This window comes from Neoarius graeffei, chromosome 11, assembly GCF_027579695.1.
Source record: "Neoarius graeffei isolate fNeoGra1 chromosome 11, fNeoGra1.pri, whole genome shotgun sequence".
NCBI classification, from domain to species: Eukaryota; Metazoa; Chordata; class Actinopteri; order Siluriformes; family Ariidae; genus Neoarius; species Neoarius graeffei.
In genome coordinates, this window is record NC_083579.1 from 3,259,442 (window position 1) to 3,277,234 (window position 17,793).

The 17,793-nt window shown below is 46.3% G+C and overlaps 2 protein-coding genes across 3 annotated transcripts in view; one reads left to right on the plus strand and one right to left on the minus strand.

The window, feature by feature from the left end:
- The window catches only part of crybg1a (crystallin beta-gamma domain containing 1a), a 167,831-nt gene extending 158,653 nt beyond the window's left edge, over positions 1 to 9,178 (plus strand). Inside the window, exon 22 of the mRNA XM_060933277.1 lies at positions 8,709 to 9,178. Within this exon, the coding sequence (XP_060789260.1) occupies positions 8,709 to 8,797 (89 nt within the window). The 3' untranslated portion in view covers positions 8,798 to 9,178. The remainder of the gene's footprint in view (positions 1 to 8,708) is intronic.
- Positions 9,179 to 9,511: 333 nt separating this feature from the next.
- The window catches only part of rtn4ip1 (reticulon 4 interacting protein 1), a 29,454-nt gene continuing 21,172 nt past the window's right edge, over positions 9,512 to 17,793 (minus strand). For both annotated transcript variants that reach the window (XM_060933280.1, XM_060933281.1), the window contains 3 exons: positions 12,315 to 12,498; positions 10,547 to 10,639; positions 9,512 to 9,899 (listed from right to left, as the gene is read on the minus strand). In XM_060933280.1, coding sequence (XP_060789263.1) covers positions 9,777 to 9,899; positions 10,547 to 10,639; positions 12,315 to 12,498 — 400 coding nt within the window. In that variant the 3' untranslated portion in view covers positions 9,512 to 9,776. The remainder of the gene's footprint in view (positions 9,900 to 10,546; positions 10,640 to 12,314; positions 12,499 to 17,793) is intronic.

Below are 17,793 nucleotides of genomic sequence, written 5' to 3' on the forward strand. Positions count from 1 at the left end.
ACAAAGACTCCTCTCTCTCTCTCATATACACACGCCTCAGGAATGACTGAACACAGGATGAGCTTGTACATGTAGCAGGGTGTGTGTGTGGCATGCAGAAGACACACCTGTGTTATGAGTGATGGCACTCTGAGCTGTGAAGACAGAATTCTGTTGTAGACAGCCACACCTTAATTCAAGGTGCACGCATGCGTCCACATGCCCCAGTGCACCCCTGAACGTCACGATCAGTTAATCACGACACTGCTGCTGCTGTAGTTTGAAATAGCTCAGGTGCCAAAACTTAATTTAGTGACCACCAGGGGCAGCAGAGTCACCCAAGGAAGCGCCGCTGTCTGTCAAATACAGGTAGTCGTCGACTTACGACTGCGTTTGGTTATGACTGCCCGGTTGTAAGTCAGCCTATGTTAAATGAAAGTAATGATATTGTAATCATCTTAAAGTCTTATTTTATTTTCTTATTTCATTACCTCACGGTGGTGTAGTGGTTAGCACTGTCGCCTCACAGCAAGAAGGTCCGGGTTCGAGCCCCGGGGCCGGCGAGGGCCTTTCTGTGCGGAGTTTGCATGTTCTCCCCGTGTCCGCGTGGGTTTCCTCCGGGTGCTCCGGTTTCCCCCACAGTCCAAAGACATGCAGGTTAGGTTAACTGGTGACTCTAAATTGAGCGTAGGTGTGAATGTGAGTGTGAATGGTTGTCTGTGTCTATGTGTCAGCCCTGTGATGACCTGGCGACTTGTCCAGGGTGAACCCCGCCTTTCGCCCGTAGTCAGCTGGGATAGGCTCCAGCTTGCCTGCCACCCTGTAGAACAGGATAAAGCGGCTACAGATAATGAGATGAGATGAGATTTCATTACCTTGGCTCATTATTTGGTTTAAGTCAAACACTGCGTACTGTACAATTCGTTTAATACGTGCAAAACAAAAAATACGAAATACAGGTGTGAAAAATAGAAAACATTTTAGTTTATATCATAGCAAAATACAAAATGTAGTGACCGCTGGCATGACCGGTGCTTGGCTGTGGGTCGTCTACGTCGTCATCAGCTGTTGCAGCGCTCAGGCTGGGAAACACTTGCCAGTCATAAATCGATGATTACCTGTACTCCTAGTTAATATTAAAATATGTCACATTTTGCTTTTTTTTTTTTTTACCTTGTGCAATGTCAGAAAAATTCAGTTGAAATCGAGCCATTTGAGGTGAATTGGTCCGCCTCTGAAAAAACTTGGCGTTTGGATTTCCCGGCAAACATTGATTTTCGTGACGCCGCGTGCGGGACGCCTCCTTCTGAATCCTACGTCAGCGCTGGTTTGTTTATGAGAAAACGACCTGGTGGTTTTCTGCAAATTTCTTCAACGTTATCGCGTAATTATTAAAATGGTTAACAGATGTATCGTAGGAGGGTGTAGCAACACCAATCTTGATGGGATTAGTACTCATCGTTTCCAAAAGACCGGACAATGAGAGAGAAATGGGAGCGCTTGGTCTACACAGGCTGTGCACTGAAACCGTGCAAGCTCTCGCAGCCTGCTGGCGCTTCCGCAGGTGACGACACAAATCTGGCTCCAGACTCCTGTAGACAGATGGCTGCGTGTAAAGGGACATACTTTCATATAAAAAAGAAAAACCGAACTTGGTCCAGAATATGCACTTTAATGAGTAATGTGACAGTGAGTGAACCATAATGTTGGTCTGAACTAAAACAACCGTCTTACAGTCCAGTAAAATCCTGAACCCACTCACTGTTCTTGCTTTAACTCGTGCCGTGAACGTCGGGTCGTACGGAGGGAGTTGAGGAGTGTCTGTTGATACACAACAGGCTTTTAGTACAACCCCGATTCCAAAAAAGTTGGGACAAAGTACAAATTGTAAATAAAAACGGAATGCAATGATGTGGAAGTTTCAAAATTCCATATTTTATTCAGAATAGAACATAGATGACATATCAAATGTTTAAACTGAGAAAATGTATCATTTAAAGAGAAAAATTAGGTGATTTTAAATTTCATGACAACAACACATCTCAAAAAAGTTGGGACAAGGCCATGTTTCCCACTGTGAGACATCCCCTTTTCTCTTTACAACAGTCTGTAAACGTCTGGGGACTGAGGAGACAAGTTGCTCAAGTTTAGGGATAGGAATGTTAACCCATTCTTGTCTAATGTAGGATTCTAGTTGCTCAACTGTCTTAGGTCTTTTTTGTCGTATCTTCCGTTTTATGATGCGCCAAATGTTTTCTATGGGTGAAAGATCTGGACTGCAGGCTGGCCAGTTCAGTACCCGGACCCTTCTTCTATGCAGCCATGATGCTGTAATTGATGCAGTATGTGGTTTGGCATTGTCATGTTGGAAAATGCAAGGTCTTCCCTGAAAGAGACGTCGTCTGGATGGGAGCATATGTTGCTCTAGAACCTGGATATACCTTTCAGCATTGATGGCGTCTTTCCAGATGTGTAAGCTGCCCATGCCACACGCACTAATGCAACCCCATACCATCAGAGATGCAGGCTTCTGAACTGAGCGCCGATAACAACTCGGGTCGTCCTTCTCCTCTTTAGTCCGAATGACACGGCGTCCCTGATTTCCATAAAGAACTTCAAATTTTGATTCGTCTGACCACAGAACAGTTTTCCACTTTGCCACAGTCCATTTTAAATGAGCCTTGGCCCAGAGAAGACGTCTGCACTTCTGGATCATGTTTAGATACGGCTTCTTCTTTGAACTATAGAGTTTTAGCTGGAAACGGCGGATGGCACGGTGAATTGTGTTCACAGATGATGTTCTCTGGAAATATTCCTGAGCCCATTTTGTGATTTCCAATACAGAAGCATGCCTGTATGTGATGCAGTGCCGTCTAAGGGCCCGAAGATCACGGGCACCCGGTATGGTTTTCCGGCCTTGACCCTTACGCACAGAGATTCTTCCAGATTCTCTGATTCTTTTGATGATATTATGCACTGTAGATGATGATATGTTCAAACTCTTTGCAATTTTACACTGTCGAACTCCTTTCTGATATTGCTCCACTATTTGTCGGCGCAGAATTAGGGGGATTGGTGATCCTCTTCCCATCTTTACTTCTGAGAGCCGCTGCCACTCCAAGATGCTCTTTTTATACCCAGTCATGTTAATGACCTATTGCCAATTGACCTAATGAGTTGCAGTTTGGTCCTCCAGCTGTTCCTTTTTTGTACCTTTAACTTTTCCAGCCTCTTATTGCCCCTGTCCCAACTTTTTTGAGATGTGTTGCTGTCATGAAATTTCAAATGAGCCAATATTTGGCATGAAATTTCAAAATGTCTCACTTTCGACATTTGATATGTTGTCTATGTTCTATTGTGAATACAATATCAGTTTTTGAGATTTGTAAATTATTGCATTCCGTTTTTATTTACAATTTGTACTTTGTCCCAACTTTTTTGGAATCAGGGTTGTATTTTAAAGAGTCAGGAGCTGATGTAAAGCCGTTCCTGGCACCGCCAGGAGGAAGTCATGTGACATCTCTTTCAGGTATCGATCTGAATGTATAAACGATCCAATTCTCACTCTGATCACAGACGAGAGAACATTTTACATGTAGCTTTCCTGCACTCACACCTGCCTGTAGAATCGTCCATTTTTACACTTATTGGAGGGGAAAAAACCCAAACACGCAGTATGTAACTGTTAATCAGGAGCTCCTTCACCTGGTGGCCGTGCTTGGTACTGCAGTTACAGGTTGTGTTGCTAAAAAGTCTTCGTGACAAAGACGTGCGTTTTATTGGAGCGCCATGCGGAACTACACGTTTTTGGCAGGGTTAAACATTCACTTGGGATGGAGGTAGGCACCAATTTCCTTGTGATGAACATTTATTTTCCTGTTCTTTATCAACTTAAACTAATAGCCAACAAAATTTACCCATGATTTGTCAAGGTTGGAGTAAAATATTGTAGCCTCTTAGCTTAAAGGAACAGTCCACTGTATTTCCATAATGAAACATGCTCTTATCTGAATTGAGACGAGCTGCTCCATACCTGTTCGAGCTTTGCGCGACCGTGCTGTCACTCCTGTTAGCAATGTAGCTAGGCTCAGTATGGCCAATGGTATTTTTTGGGGCTGTAGTTAGATGCGACCAAACTCTTCCGCGTTTTTCCTGTTTACATAGGTTTATATGAGCAGTGACATGAAACAAGTTCAGTTACACAAATTGAAACGTAGCGATTTTCTATGCTATGGAAAGTGCGCACTATAATGGCAGGCGTACTAACACCTTCTGCGCGCTTCGGTAGCACACTGATATGGAGCTCAGATATCAATGCGCTGCCGAAGCGCGCAGAAGGTGTTAGTACGCCTGTCATTATAGTGCGCACTTTCCATAGCATAGAAAATCACTACGTTTCAATTTGTGTAACTGAACTTGTTTCATGTCACTGCTCATATAAACCTATGTAAACAGGAAAAACGCGGAAGAGTTTGGTTGCATCTAACTACAGCCCCAAAAAATACCATTGGCCATGCTGAGCCTAGCTACATTGCTAACAGGAGTGACAGCGCGTCTGACTGGGAGGTCGCACAAAGCTCGGACAGGTACAGAGCAGCTCGTCTCAATTCAGATAAGAGCATATTTCATTATGGAAATACGGTGGACTGTTCCTTTAAAATAAGCTTTTAAATAAAAGGAATAAATTAAACAAGCAGTTATTGCGCCCTCTTCTGGCTGAATGCTGCTGTTACAGTGAGAAAATGAAGTGTCAAATTTGCACCATGATTTAGCGTTGCACAACAGATCGTTACATGCCTAGTTCTAAGGCTCAGTCTGTAATAAACAAATGTACTAAATTAAAATTCCCAGTTGGATTCAGTGGTGGCGGCTTTCACCAGATGTCTGGGTTACTTTAAAACCAGGATGTAGAATTCTTGCTGTTTACTCTGAGTCAAGCCCTCTTCCGCATCGGTCCAGAGAGCGAACTCGGCCCTGAGATCTTCACTGCTGCTGTTAAGGGTCACCAATTGATCTGGCACAGATTTTTTTGTAAACTACTTGTACAACCCCACTGGCTGGGTGTTTTTACTGAACCTGCACGTCTTTGAACTACGGGAGGAAACCCACGCCGACAGCAGGGTTCCCACGGGTCCTTAAAAAGTCTTAAATACAACTTTCGGTTTTCAAGGCCTAAAAGCATCATAAATTGTTTGGAATGACTGGAATTTTCGAAAGGGAGGTATTAAATTTAATATTGGACCGAACGAGTGAAATGTCTCCATCCGGTTTGGGGTATTTTTTTAACCGTAACTTTAAAAGTGACCAGCGTACCTTTTGGGGGCAGCATGGACCGTTTCATGGATACCGCCATTTTGGATTTGGCGCGGTGCACTCTGGGACCACTTGGGGGCAAACTCGTGTGTGGTCTGATAGCATCTTTAGGTCACTCCGGTTGATCAACCGCAGCCACAAAGGACGCCACTTGACAGGACACGAATGACACTTAAGTTCTTTTACATGGTCTTTGATAACTAATCTGAAAATAAATAAAAACATACATTTCAATATCTTGGCTCAGATATGTGCCACATGTGAAAAAAGATAGGTGTGCCCATAATCCTGTGTTTGCCTGTACTTCCAGGCAAGTGTGTTATCTAGGTCTTGATTTAGATCAGATACATAGGTCTACAGTCTAATAGGATTGATAACTTATACATTCACTTATTTTTCAACAAATGAAGCAAGCCTAGGTCCATATATTTAAATCACCATTGTGAACCGAACTCCTGAGGCCTGATGTAGATTCTTAACTAAGCAACATTTATCTGAAAATTTCAACTAAACCATGGTGATGTCATGTTTATAAAGTCCCTTTTACCAATGATACTAAAACATTATGGCTATAGTCTAGACGTAGTATAGTACTATTATATTCATAATGTCGATCAGCACCACCCATTTCACTCTAGGAGTAAAACACACACTGGCAGGACAAATGAGTACGAGGCTTTTATGACCTTAATTACTAAACACAATGTCTACAACAGCAGGCGGCACGGGGGTGTAGTGGTTAGCGCTGTCGCCTCACAGCAAGAAGGTCCGGGTTCGAGCCCCGTGGCCGGCGAGGGCCTTTCTGTGCGGAGTTTGCATGTTCTCCCCGTGTCCGTGTGGGTTTCCTCCGGGTGCTCCGGTTTCCCCCACAGTCCAAAGACATGCAGGTTAGGTTAACTGGTGACTCTAAATTGAGCGTAGGTGTGAATGTGAGTGTGAATGGTTGTCTGTGTCTATGTGTCAGCCCTGTGATGACCTGGCGACTTGTCCAGGGTGAACCCCGCCTTTCGCCCGTAGTCAGCTGGGATAGGCTCCAGCTCGCCTGCGACCCTGTAGGACAGGATAAAGCAGCTACAGACGATGAGATGAAACGTCTACAACAAGTTCGCGTAGGCTGACATCTCGCATGGGATGCTTTGTTTGTTCCCAAACGGTCCCAGAGTGCACCGCGCCAAATCCAAAATGGTGGTATCCGTGAAACAGCTGATTGGTTCTGCAGATCAAGAGCTAATGCTAGGAGGCTACTGGAGGAAGTGCAGTGGGTGTGAAGAGTGAGAGATGCGCAGGTAGCTTACGCAGGCGCTAGAAAGCGTTGATAATTATGGGAAGATGCCTGTTTAATGACAAGTGGTTGGGGGATGACAAACAAATAAGAATCGTTTGTGATAAAAAGCGCTGGATTGCACAAATGTGTTTAAAGCCGGTACCGCAGCGCTGGGGACACGCCCACTGGGAAACTGGCTTTTCATGGACACGAGACGCGCGTGTTAGAGGTCAAGCGCTCCAGCGTGAAACGCAGGGGGGTTCACGCACAAGAGTCAGGTGGAAAATGGGGCTTATAGGAAATACTACTACTAATAATACTAATGAATGATTAGCATAATTTTTTTTACATAATTAACATTGTTTATTGTACTAAGTTTAATATAAATAGCCTTTAGTTCAAAACTCAATTAAAAAGAACTCCAGAAAATACAATAATTCTAAATATAGTACAATATAAATAATTTGTACAAAAAGTTTACTACTTATATTAAAAACACTTGTAGACGATAATATTAACCACTAATAAATTGGTAGTAATAGTATTTATTATTGATTAATAAGTACTAGGGATAAATAAGTTATTAAATTTTAATAGTTATTTGTAAAGTAGTAACTGGTAGACTCCAAACATGAATTAGATAATTTTTTTAAATAGTGAACATTGATATAAAATAACTGTACTACTACTAATAAACAGTACTAATAATAATACTTATCAGTTCAATTATCAAATGTTCACTATTAAAAACAATCCATGAATAATTGTTTATCACTACTACTAAACTACTATTTTAATAATTACTAATTGTTAAATTACATTTTGATAATCACTGCTTAATTAATATAGCTAATAAGTAGTGATTAGTGTTATAAAATTGAGTTAATTTTTAAAAATTAAGTTATTAGTAGTAATATTCATAGATTATAGATAAATTATTTTTGAATAATGAACATTGATAGTTTAGTTATTACAACATATTGATAATGGTTATGAAAGATGACAGTTTTTCTGTGTTTAATGTAACGCTCTGATGATTGTATGACTGCATAAACAGGTTTACACTGTTACCTGCTATAATGCAGAAGATACTTGAGAACTTCCTCAGCCAGCTGTGTACTGTACCACACTCGCACATCACAGATGATCTTTGGGGATTGAAATAATGCCGGCTAAGGTTGTTCAGCTGGTTCTACTTGCCGTTTATTGTTTTCATTTTTGAAATGATTCAGTGTTTTCTCCAGTAAACCCCAGTCTTCTCCTCGCTGCTACAGTAGTTCTGCAGCCCAAAACACATGACTTTGCTTCAGCTGTTTGCTGTCTAACAGCTGCCATTGATGCACCCTGTTGTTCACCAATTGTGTGCATTCTTCTTAAAGTTAGTGTAAAAAAAAAAAACTATTGCAGAAAACAGTTTTAAGTTGTCGTATTTATCATTTTCTTTGCCATGGTACAGCCTTAATTTTTCCATTTAGAGGTCTTGAAAAGGTCTTTAAATTTGTACTTGAAAATGTGCAGATACCCTGGGCAGGGGTTTGAACCCAGAACCTTCTTACGGTGAGATAAAAGGTGCTAACCGACACCTTTCAGCACTTTACTTTTATAAAAATGTTTTTCAGTCAATATTATTTCTTTCATGGTGCCTTCAACCCCTCGTCCTCTCTGTAACAGACAGCTACAAGATTTAAAAAAAGTTCTGCATTAGTGACAATAGGCTTTAAGATATATATCTGTACACTTGAGCCTGAAGAATACAGTACAGTACGGTTTCCTGGATGAAGAGAGACAAGGGCCGGGCCCTAAGCTAATACACCACCATGGCCTCTGGTATCGTGACTTATGCTAAAGTACAAAATGTTTACATGATCTTGTCTTACCTTTATATGATTTAAGATGTTTAGCCCGGTGCAGAGGGAGCTGCTGTGCTCCGATTGGTCAAAACTGCAAATGAAGTTAATTATTGAGAAGTTGTACAGTACAGAAATGTAACTGCATTACCAGGTACAGCCACCAGGTGGAGCTCCTGACTTCAAACTGGTATTGAAAAACACATTTTTCAGTATGGTGAAAAAGTTTGAGGTTGATAAGTTTAGTTCAGATGCTATTTTTCTCCGATGTTTTGGTAAGTTACTATCATGGTCCTGTTTTCTAGGTGGACAGCAGTACGACAAAAACCACGTGATCCTGAACTCGTTCGATGAGCAGAAACCCAACCAGAGGTGGACCGTAGAAATCCTGTGACGTCTAGCGAGGGTTGTGCAATAGCCTCTTCTCAGAGTGGGCCCTGTGGTGCAGCTCCACCAGGAGGACTAACACGTCTATGAGGTCATTAAAGTCTGCGCTGTTGGTCCTGGAGCCAGGACGCGACCCATCTATCTGTCTCAGATCCCTGAAGAACATTCTGGATTTAAAATGAGTCATGGTGTAATGCTACAGAGTGACCAGAGGAGGTGCTGTAACACCACAGATCTTTCCAGCGTTAAGAGTGTGAACTGAACATCACTTACCTTTAAAGTGCCTGAGTTTTATTCTCTGCTCTTCTTGTTGTACATTTTCTTCTTTTGAAAAGCTGTAAAGTGTGTTTTTTTTTATTAAGAATAAAGTTTCATTCCTGCCTCTGTCCATCCACGAATGATTTACACACGTGTTCAACAGCCCCATGGTCCTGATGTTCGAACATCACTCATTTCACCCAAACCACTTACTTCCTATTAGTCCGTGGTTACTTCCTCCGCCAGCTGCCAGACAGCAAATGCAAACATAAAAGAACTGGCAAGCCCGCAAGATTATCATCGGAAGAATAAACAGTCTTCAGCGACGTATTGACACGTGAAAATTAATGCTACCTTTGTCTCAATTCCAAGGTGATGCGGGAAAAACATGGCGGCTCTCGGCATCAAAAACTTAACTGTGCATGAACTCTGTTAGCGTTATAAACCTCAATAACACTCCACATCATTAGAAATTTTTTTTTTTAAAAGATCTTTACACACAGACATGGTTTCAGAATTAATACAGTAAAGCGTCCATGTACAGACTAATACAATATCTGGCCACGCCCACAGCGTGTGACTAGTCCGATTGTAGACATCAGACCCCTGTTAATCCTGAGGAGCTCGGCTTAGAGTCATTCAGCTTCACGCTTAATTCTAGTCTCCGTTTCCATGGAGACAGAACCACCCTCAGTGAGCAAACCTCATTTCCTTGCTTGTTACTATGGTCACTGGTCCTGCTCCTTAGCAACGGTTACGACGGTTTTGCCCCGGGCGTGGCCCTGTTCCACTTTCTGCATCGCCTGAGGGACCTGGGAGAAGGAGAATGTCTCCTCCACCACCGCACGGATCTACACACACACACACACACAGAGAGAGAGAAAGAAAGGTTGTGATGGAGTGATTTATAATAAATTTAAAAAAAAAAAAAAGATGTGGTCTTTTCATGTCTCGCACAGCAGCTTCCTAAAAGCAGTGCCGTTATGGTGGTAATGGAGTGGAATCTATTCGATGCTACAAAATTCTACTGTCCATGAGAGGGGTCATTTCCTGCTGCGCGTGTGTTGTGTGTGTAGACACAGAACTTGTTGAGCCTCCCCTCACAGTGAGTCTGAAACTAAAGCACCGAATATTCAAATCAGCCAGAAAATCTGAACACAACGTAATGTAATGTTTTGGAATCTGGAGCTCTGATCCATTACAATACCATCTAAAGTATTTGCACCCAGAAGGGCTTGACGTTTTGTGTCTCTGCTGGGATTAGTTTACATTTCAGGCAAAACTAATGAAAATATGCAAATTAACCCCCCCCCCCCCAAAAAAAAAAAACCTGATGTTTTGCTCATTTCTTATTCCAGTTCAGGATCATGGTGTAAAGACTACTTTATGAACTACTTCCTGTTTCAGTGATCACACAGCGCTGTTGAATACTTGATTCTGATTGGTCAGTTACGGTACATTCCTGTAGAACAGACTGAGGTGGAGTAAACCGTCGTACCTTTCCTGCGTCCATGATCTCGCTCACGTCGTCCAGCGCAGCGCCGCTCGGAGCGAAGAACCCCCAGCGGTAGTGTACACCTTTAGTCAGGTGCTGCAGGAAGGGAAAAGGAGACGAGAAACAATTACAAGGCCACGTTCATCACACTCAGACACACACTGATTAGTCTCATGTGTGTGTGAGATTTTCTTCAGGACTCTTGCAAAAAAAAAAAAAGAGCACTAATATCAAGAGACTTCCTGGTTGGTTGGTTAAATAAACTCATGCACTTTCACACCTAGTCGTCTGGTTGCTGAGTCTGAATCAGTAAAATTTGATTCGGTTTTATTTCCAGCTGCATGGAAAACGATGAACAAAAATCACACAGTGTTGAGCCCAAATAAATGATTCAGTGATTATGTAAATAACTCTTCAGAACACCTGGCAGGACGTTCTACAGCGCGACAGCTCTGTGACTTCACACCCCTGACATGTCGGAGTACCTTCCTGGAGGGGAGTTCATTCAAAAGTGGATCAGGACCAGAGGATCACTGACAGACCCGAGTGTGAACGCAGGGATCTGAACCGGTATAAAAACACCGACCCATCTATGCCTGCCTCTTGATCTCCCTCCATCTACAATCCCATCCCCCCACAGCACATTTGATTCATTTGCAGGAAGCGAGTTGATTCACTTTCCCAGCACTGTTCACTCTGAAGCGAACTGAGACAGGCGATCAGATTCCGTCTCGAACCCAAGTGTGATCTCTGTGTCCCCCCCCGTAAAGAACCACAGCAAGGCAGACACACACCCGGGCTTCTGTTCAAGCTCCCAAAGATTCATTCCCACATTCGCTCATTTACAAGGTGTGTGATTCACATAGTCGTTTGTTCATGTGTGAATGGTGTAATTTGATTAACTCACACTGGGTTTTTTGCTCATTAATCTGAATCGTGTGTCTGTGTGAATGACGACAAAGCAAAAAAAGAAGCTCATCAGCTTTCTCTCATCTTCATTAAGTACAAGATTTATTTAAAAAAAAAAAAAATGCACGTGTGCGTACACACCCGCGCGCAGGGGGAGGGGAGATTTTTCTGCCAAAACCTCAACACACATCCGCCGCTCATCATGTTTCAATACGATGCAGAAACCTCCTCCCTCCCCTCCCTCCCTGGAGGAACTTTAGCTCCTCTAGTTTAAAAAAAAAAAAAAAAAGTGATTTAGATTTTAGATAATGGAACAAAATTATTCTGTATCAAATCTACAGAATATAAAAAAGCCAATAAGCAATTTTGCATTACCTTTTGGTTAAATTTTAAATGAACCAAAAAAAAAAAAAAAAAAAAAAGACTAATTTTAATTATATAATTATGTCAATAACGGAGTTTGGGTTGGTCTCAGATTGAGACGGTAAAGATTTCATTTAATATTATGACGATCATAATTTGTGTTTCTTTGTACAGCACAATAGCATCGGGATTAAAAACGTTCACCAGTTACAGCTCAGCGAAAACATCATTAAATAAATAAAAAATAAACAGATGTACTTGTATATAAAAGTGACAGAATTAAGGGGTAAAATGCTCGTGTGTGTGTGGGGGGGGGGGATGGAGTGTGTGCAACAAGTTAGTTTGTGGTGGAAAAACAAGAACATGAGATGAGATGAGAGGAGGAGTCTCATGTTCTTGAAAAAACTAACCACAAACCCATTCACTCTGTAGTTCTCCTTTTATTCCCCCTCTCTCTCTCTCTGGTGGGGTGTACGTGCGTGCGTCTCTCTCTCTCTACCTTCAGTGCCTTGGTTGCTATGGTGACGGCGGTCTGCATCATTCCGTCAGCGAGGCCGAGCTGGTCGGTGTTGTGCAGGAACGGTGTTACCAAGGTAACATACTTGCCGCCAGACCAGGGCTTGAGGAGCGCCAGTGCCCATTTCTCCGTCTCTCCACCGACGTTATCCAGAACCAGATCAAACCTGACGGAGGGAAAGACAGGAGGCGGCGTTAGTGTGTGCGCGCAAAGAAATCCATCAGTCCATCATTTTTAAACACTCCCGTGGACAAGTATCAATTTAGGTGATTTTCACTGGCAGGAAGTGAAGTGGGCGTGGCCATGAAAAATGATTACATTACAACTAGTTTAACTTAATTAAAAAACAGTAAATAAAAGTGATAGACACGGGATATTTCCTGTCTGATGTCCAAATTCAAAACCAATGTAATGATTTAAATTAATTAACTAAAGGCTTCTTTTAACTTTCTGGTTTTGCAGTAGAGTGGGTCATTTAATATTTTATTATTTATTTTATATTAATGAGCATTGCTGTGTCTGTCTACAAAAATTCACAAATCCATTTATTTCCCTGTTTAGGATTACAGTATCATTTTATTATCATTTCCAAACGCACTGCAGACAGGGCGCAGGGGAACGAGGTCTCGGACAACAGTCAGGATTTTACTCAGGAACCTGTGACTTTAATCTCAGAAACTGAGGGTTCTATTTCGTTTCTACTGACCGCCAGAGGCGGTGCTTTCAGCACATGGATATCCATCACACGAACGTGCAGGTCGAGTAATAGTAACAACAAAGTCACGTGTGACCTGGGTGACGTCACCCCGTGACCCCGGCATAAAAGACCGGTAAACCCAGGAAGTGACCTCTTACATCTTCTCGCGTTTGCAGGTTGCGAGTTGGATTGAAATTTGGACAAAGCGCTGTGGTAGTTTCGTTACCCATAGGGTTGGGGCTGTGCTTATGCACCCTCCAAGAAACTGCGCTAAGTCCACCAACTCTTTTCTTCTTGTCGTTATATTCGTATTGATTTATTACTCCGTAAGCTGAGCGCTCTCGCTCGGTGGAGTTAGCTGATTAGCCCTCCGGGGCGGTGTCCTCACCGCTGGAGGCCGGCTTGTTTTCGCTTCAGGTAAGCGGGTTTCATTTATTTAAATTAAAGCGGCGTTCCTCTCGCCGCTGTTTATCAGTTCTGCGGCGCTCGGCGCCTATCCTTGTTAATATTATTAACCACCTTGTTTTGTGTAGCCTCGCCGCCGGCCTGTTCACAGGCCGGCTGTCTTGTGTGTTGTATTCGTATTGATTTATTACTCCGTTAAGCTGAGCGCTCTCGCTCGGTGGAGTTAGCTGATTAGCCCTCCGGGGCGGTGTCCTCACCGCTGGAGGCCGGCTTGTCCTCATTCAGGTAAGCAGTTTTCGTTCATTTAATTTAAAGCGGTGTTTCTCGCCGCTGTTTATCAGTTCTGTGGCGCACTGTGCCTATCTTTGTTAATATTATTAACCGCCTTATTTTGTGTAGCCTTGTCTCCTGCCTGCTCACAGGCCGGCGGTCTTGTGTGTTGTATTGTTTGTTACTCCGTTAAGCTGAGCGCTCTCGCTCGGTGGAGTTAGCTGATTAGTCCTCCGGGGCGGTGTCCTCGCCGCTGGAGGCCGGCTTGTCCTCATTCAGGTAAGCAGTTTTCATTCATTTAATTTAAAGCGGTGTTTCTCGCCGCTGTTTATCAGTTCTGTGGCGCACTGTGCCTATCTTTGTTAATATTATTAACCGCCTTATTTTGTGTAGCCTTGTCTCCTGCCTGCTCACAGGCCGGCGGTCTTGTGTGTTGTATTGTTTGTTACTCCGTTAAGCTGAGCGCTCTCGCTCGGTGGAGTTAGCTGATTAGTCCTCCGGGGCGGCGTCCTCGCCGCTGGAGGCCGGCTTGTCCTCATTCAGGTAAGCGGTTTTCATTTATTTAATTTAAAGCGGTGTTCCTCGCCGCTGTTTATCAGTTCTGTGGCGCACTGCGCCTATCTTTGTTAATATTATTAACCGCCTTATTTTGTGTAGCCTTGTCTCCGGCCTGCTCACAGGCCGGCGGTCTTGTGGGTTGTATTCGTATTGTTACTCCGTTAAGCCGAGCGCTCTCGCTCGGTGGAGTTAGCTGACTAGCCCTCCGGGGCGGTGTCCTCGCTGCTGGAGGCTGGCTTGTTGTCGCCCAGGTAAGCGGTTTTCATTCATCTAAATTAAAACGGTGTTTCTCGCCGCTGCTTATCAGTGCTGTGGCGCACGGCGCCTATCCTTGTTAATATTCCCGACCACGGGTGTGTTCGCCCGGTCGTTTTTCATTACCGCCTGATTTGTTTATTTTGGGCTGCTTACTTGGGGTGTTCTCGCCCTATTTTTTAAGTTCCCTTCTGCCAGCCAGGCGTCATGGACCTCTTCTCTCGCTGCGCCAACTGCCGGTCCCCCTCGAACCGGAGGACGGCCACCGCGAGTGCCCCTCATGCCTGGGTATTGATCACCTGCGGCAGGGGCTGACGGACATGGCCTGCGCAGACTGCATGTGCCTGAGCGTGGCTGCGCGGACCGCCAGGCTGGCTCGGCTGGATTCTCCGTCTGACATCCCCCAGGCCTCGGGGGGACAGGACACGGTGTCGGCTGCAGCAGCGGGGCCCAGCAAGCGCCGTGGGCTCCCCCACACGTCTTCGCTTCTAAGGCGAAAAAGAAGCGCTCGGGCGATTTGGCTCAGAAGGTGGAGGTGATGTCCACCGAGCTGGAGGAGATGAAGGCCCTGCTGGCGAATCTTCAGCCTCCGCCACAGGGGGCAGTGTTCCCGCAGCCACCCCTTCTGCCTGGCAGCCCGACTGTTCACCATCACCACCGCTTCTGTCACCGGCCGTTGATGCACGCGGCCTGGATGAACTGTCGATCCGGGCTTCGGAGAGCTTTGACTGCGGTGGGTCCGATGGTCACGGCTCCACCTCTCCGGCCGGTTCCCAGGCCACCAGCCATGGCACCGTGGCAGCGTCGGAAGGCGGATGCTCATCCATCCAGCCAACGCTGAGGGCTGCATTGGCCCGTCTGGGGTTGGACACGCCCCGGTGGCCCAGCATCAGAGCGCTTTCTTCAGAGGTCCCACATAGCCTTCCTCGTTGTCTGTTCCGCCCTCGGCCTCATACATCGAGGAGCTACAGAGGTGTTGGGCGGACCCTAGATGCCTTCCCACCTCCCTAGTGACTGCAGGGCCCTGGCGGCAATGCAGGACACCCCTACCTATGACCTCCTGCAGATGCCCAACATTGAGAAGCGGCTTTCATTCATTTAAATTAAAGCGGTGTTTCTCACCGCTGTTTATCAGTTCTGTGGCGCACAGTGCCTATCCTTGTTAATATTATCAACCGCTTGTTTTGTGTAGCCTTGTCTCCGGCCTGCTCACGGGCCGGCTGTCTTGTGTGTTATATTCGTATTGTTTGTTACTCCGTTAAGCTGAGCGCTCTCGCTCGGTGGAGTTAGCTGACTAGCCCTCCGAGGCGTGTCCTCGCTGCTGGAGGCCGGTTTGTTGTCGCTCAGGTAAGCGGTCTTCATTCATTTAAATTAAAGCGGTGTTTCTCGCCGCTGTTTATCAGTTCTGTAGCGCACGGCGCCATCCTTGTTAATATTCCCGACCACGGGTGTGTTCGCCCGGTCGTTTATTTTTTATTTCCGCCTGATAGTTTATTTTGGGCTACTTACTTGGAGCGTTCGCGCCCTATTTAAGTTCCCTTCTGCCAGCCAGGTGTCATGGACCCCCAGACGCTGGAGGGGACGAGCGCGGCATCACGGGAGCTGTGTGACGCGGCTCCAGGCCTTTGCCTACTCGTCGCGGGAACTGGGCCGGCTGATGTCGTATCTCACCCTCGGCCGCCAGCAGATATGGCGGGCACAGTCCCCTCTGGCCGAGCCCGACCGGCGTGTGCTGCACTCTCTCCCTGTTGTCCCCGGGGAGCTGTTTGGCGAAGCCACTCAGCAAGCCCTGGATCGGAGTGCCCAGGTCATCTAGGCGTAACAGCAGTTCGCTGGCCCCCGCCAGGCCCACCACCATGGCAATGCTGCCCAGTCCTTCAGGGGGCCCACACCGACTCTGTCTCGGCCACGCACCCGCCAGGAGACCAGACGGGTTGATGACTTTCGCCGCCCCACCACCTCCCGGACCCGCGGTGCCGCCCCCTACACCCAGTCCACTCCTCGTCGCCCCCATGGTGACCGACGGGGGCGCTCTGGACGGCGCTGACATCAGCGCGCCGGCGGTCGGCCGCTTTTCCAGCGAACAGCTCCAAAGCTGGAGAGCGTTGACCCCTGGGTGCTGGTGACCCTCACCGAGGGTTACCGCATCCAGTTCTGCCGCCGTCCACCACGTTTCATGGGGTCAAACACACCACCGTGAGCCATCCGGGGAAGTCCCTCGTCCCCCGGCAGGAAATCGCCACCCTCCTGGAGAAAGGAGCAGTCTCTCCCGTCGACAGGCAGAGACAGCAAGGTGGGTTCTACTCCAGGTATTTTCTGGTTCCGAAGGACGGCGGTATCCGCCCGATCCTCGACCTGAGGTCCCTCAATTCCCACTTGAGGACCATGAGATTCCGCATGCTGCGTACAGTGGATGTCTTACACCACATCCAGGCGGGCGACTGGTTTGTCACCTTCGACCTGAAAGACGTCTACTTCCATGCTCCCATTGTGCCACACCACAGGCAGTTCCTGCGGTTTGCCTTCGAGGGCCAGGCTTTCGAGTTCAATGTTCTGCCCTTTGGGATATCGCTGGCACCCCGTGTGTTCACCGGGTGTGCGGCGTCGGCACTACTTCAGGCAAGGGGTTTGCGTGTCCTGCCTTACCTGGACGACTGGCTTGTCTGTTCACGGTCAGCAGCTCAGGCCCGCACCAACATCGCAACTGTGCTCTCGCATGTCGTAGAGCTGGGGCTCAGGGTGAATTACAAGAAGAGCTCGCTGGTGCCCAGCCAGGAGACGACTTTCTTGGGCATGCACCTGGATTCGAGGTCGTTGATGGTAACTCCCTCCCAGACCAGGATCCACAACATCCGCCTACTGCTTGGCCGCTTCGGACGGGGTAGGTCACTCGCCCTGAAGACCTTTCAGCGCCTGCTGGGCATGCTTACGGCAGCCTCCTCTCTGGTCCCGCTGGGACTTCTGGACTTACGCCGCTTCAGAGGTGGTTCAACGGTCTCCACCTCCACCCGGTGCTGCACGGGCGCAGCACATCAACGTGCTGGAGCTACGGGCTGTGTTCCTCGGCCTACAGCACTTCCTCCCAGGCCTGACCGGCAGACACGTTCTGGTGCGGACGGACAACGCTACGGTAGTGTACTACATCAACCACCAGGGAGGCACAAAGTCCCTCCAGTGCTTGGAAGTGGCTGGCCAATTTCTGCGGTGGGCCCATCGACATCTCTTGAGCCTGCGTGCCATGTACTTGCCAGGCACTGCCAACAGGGCAGCAGATCT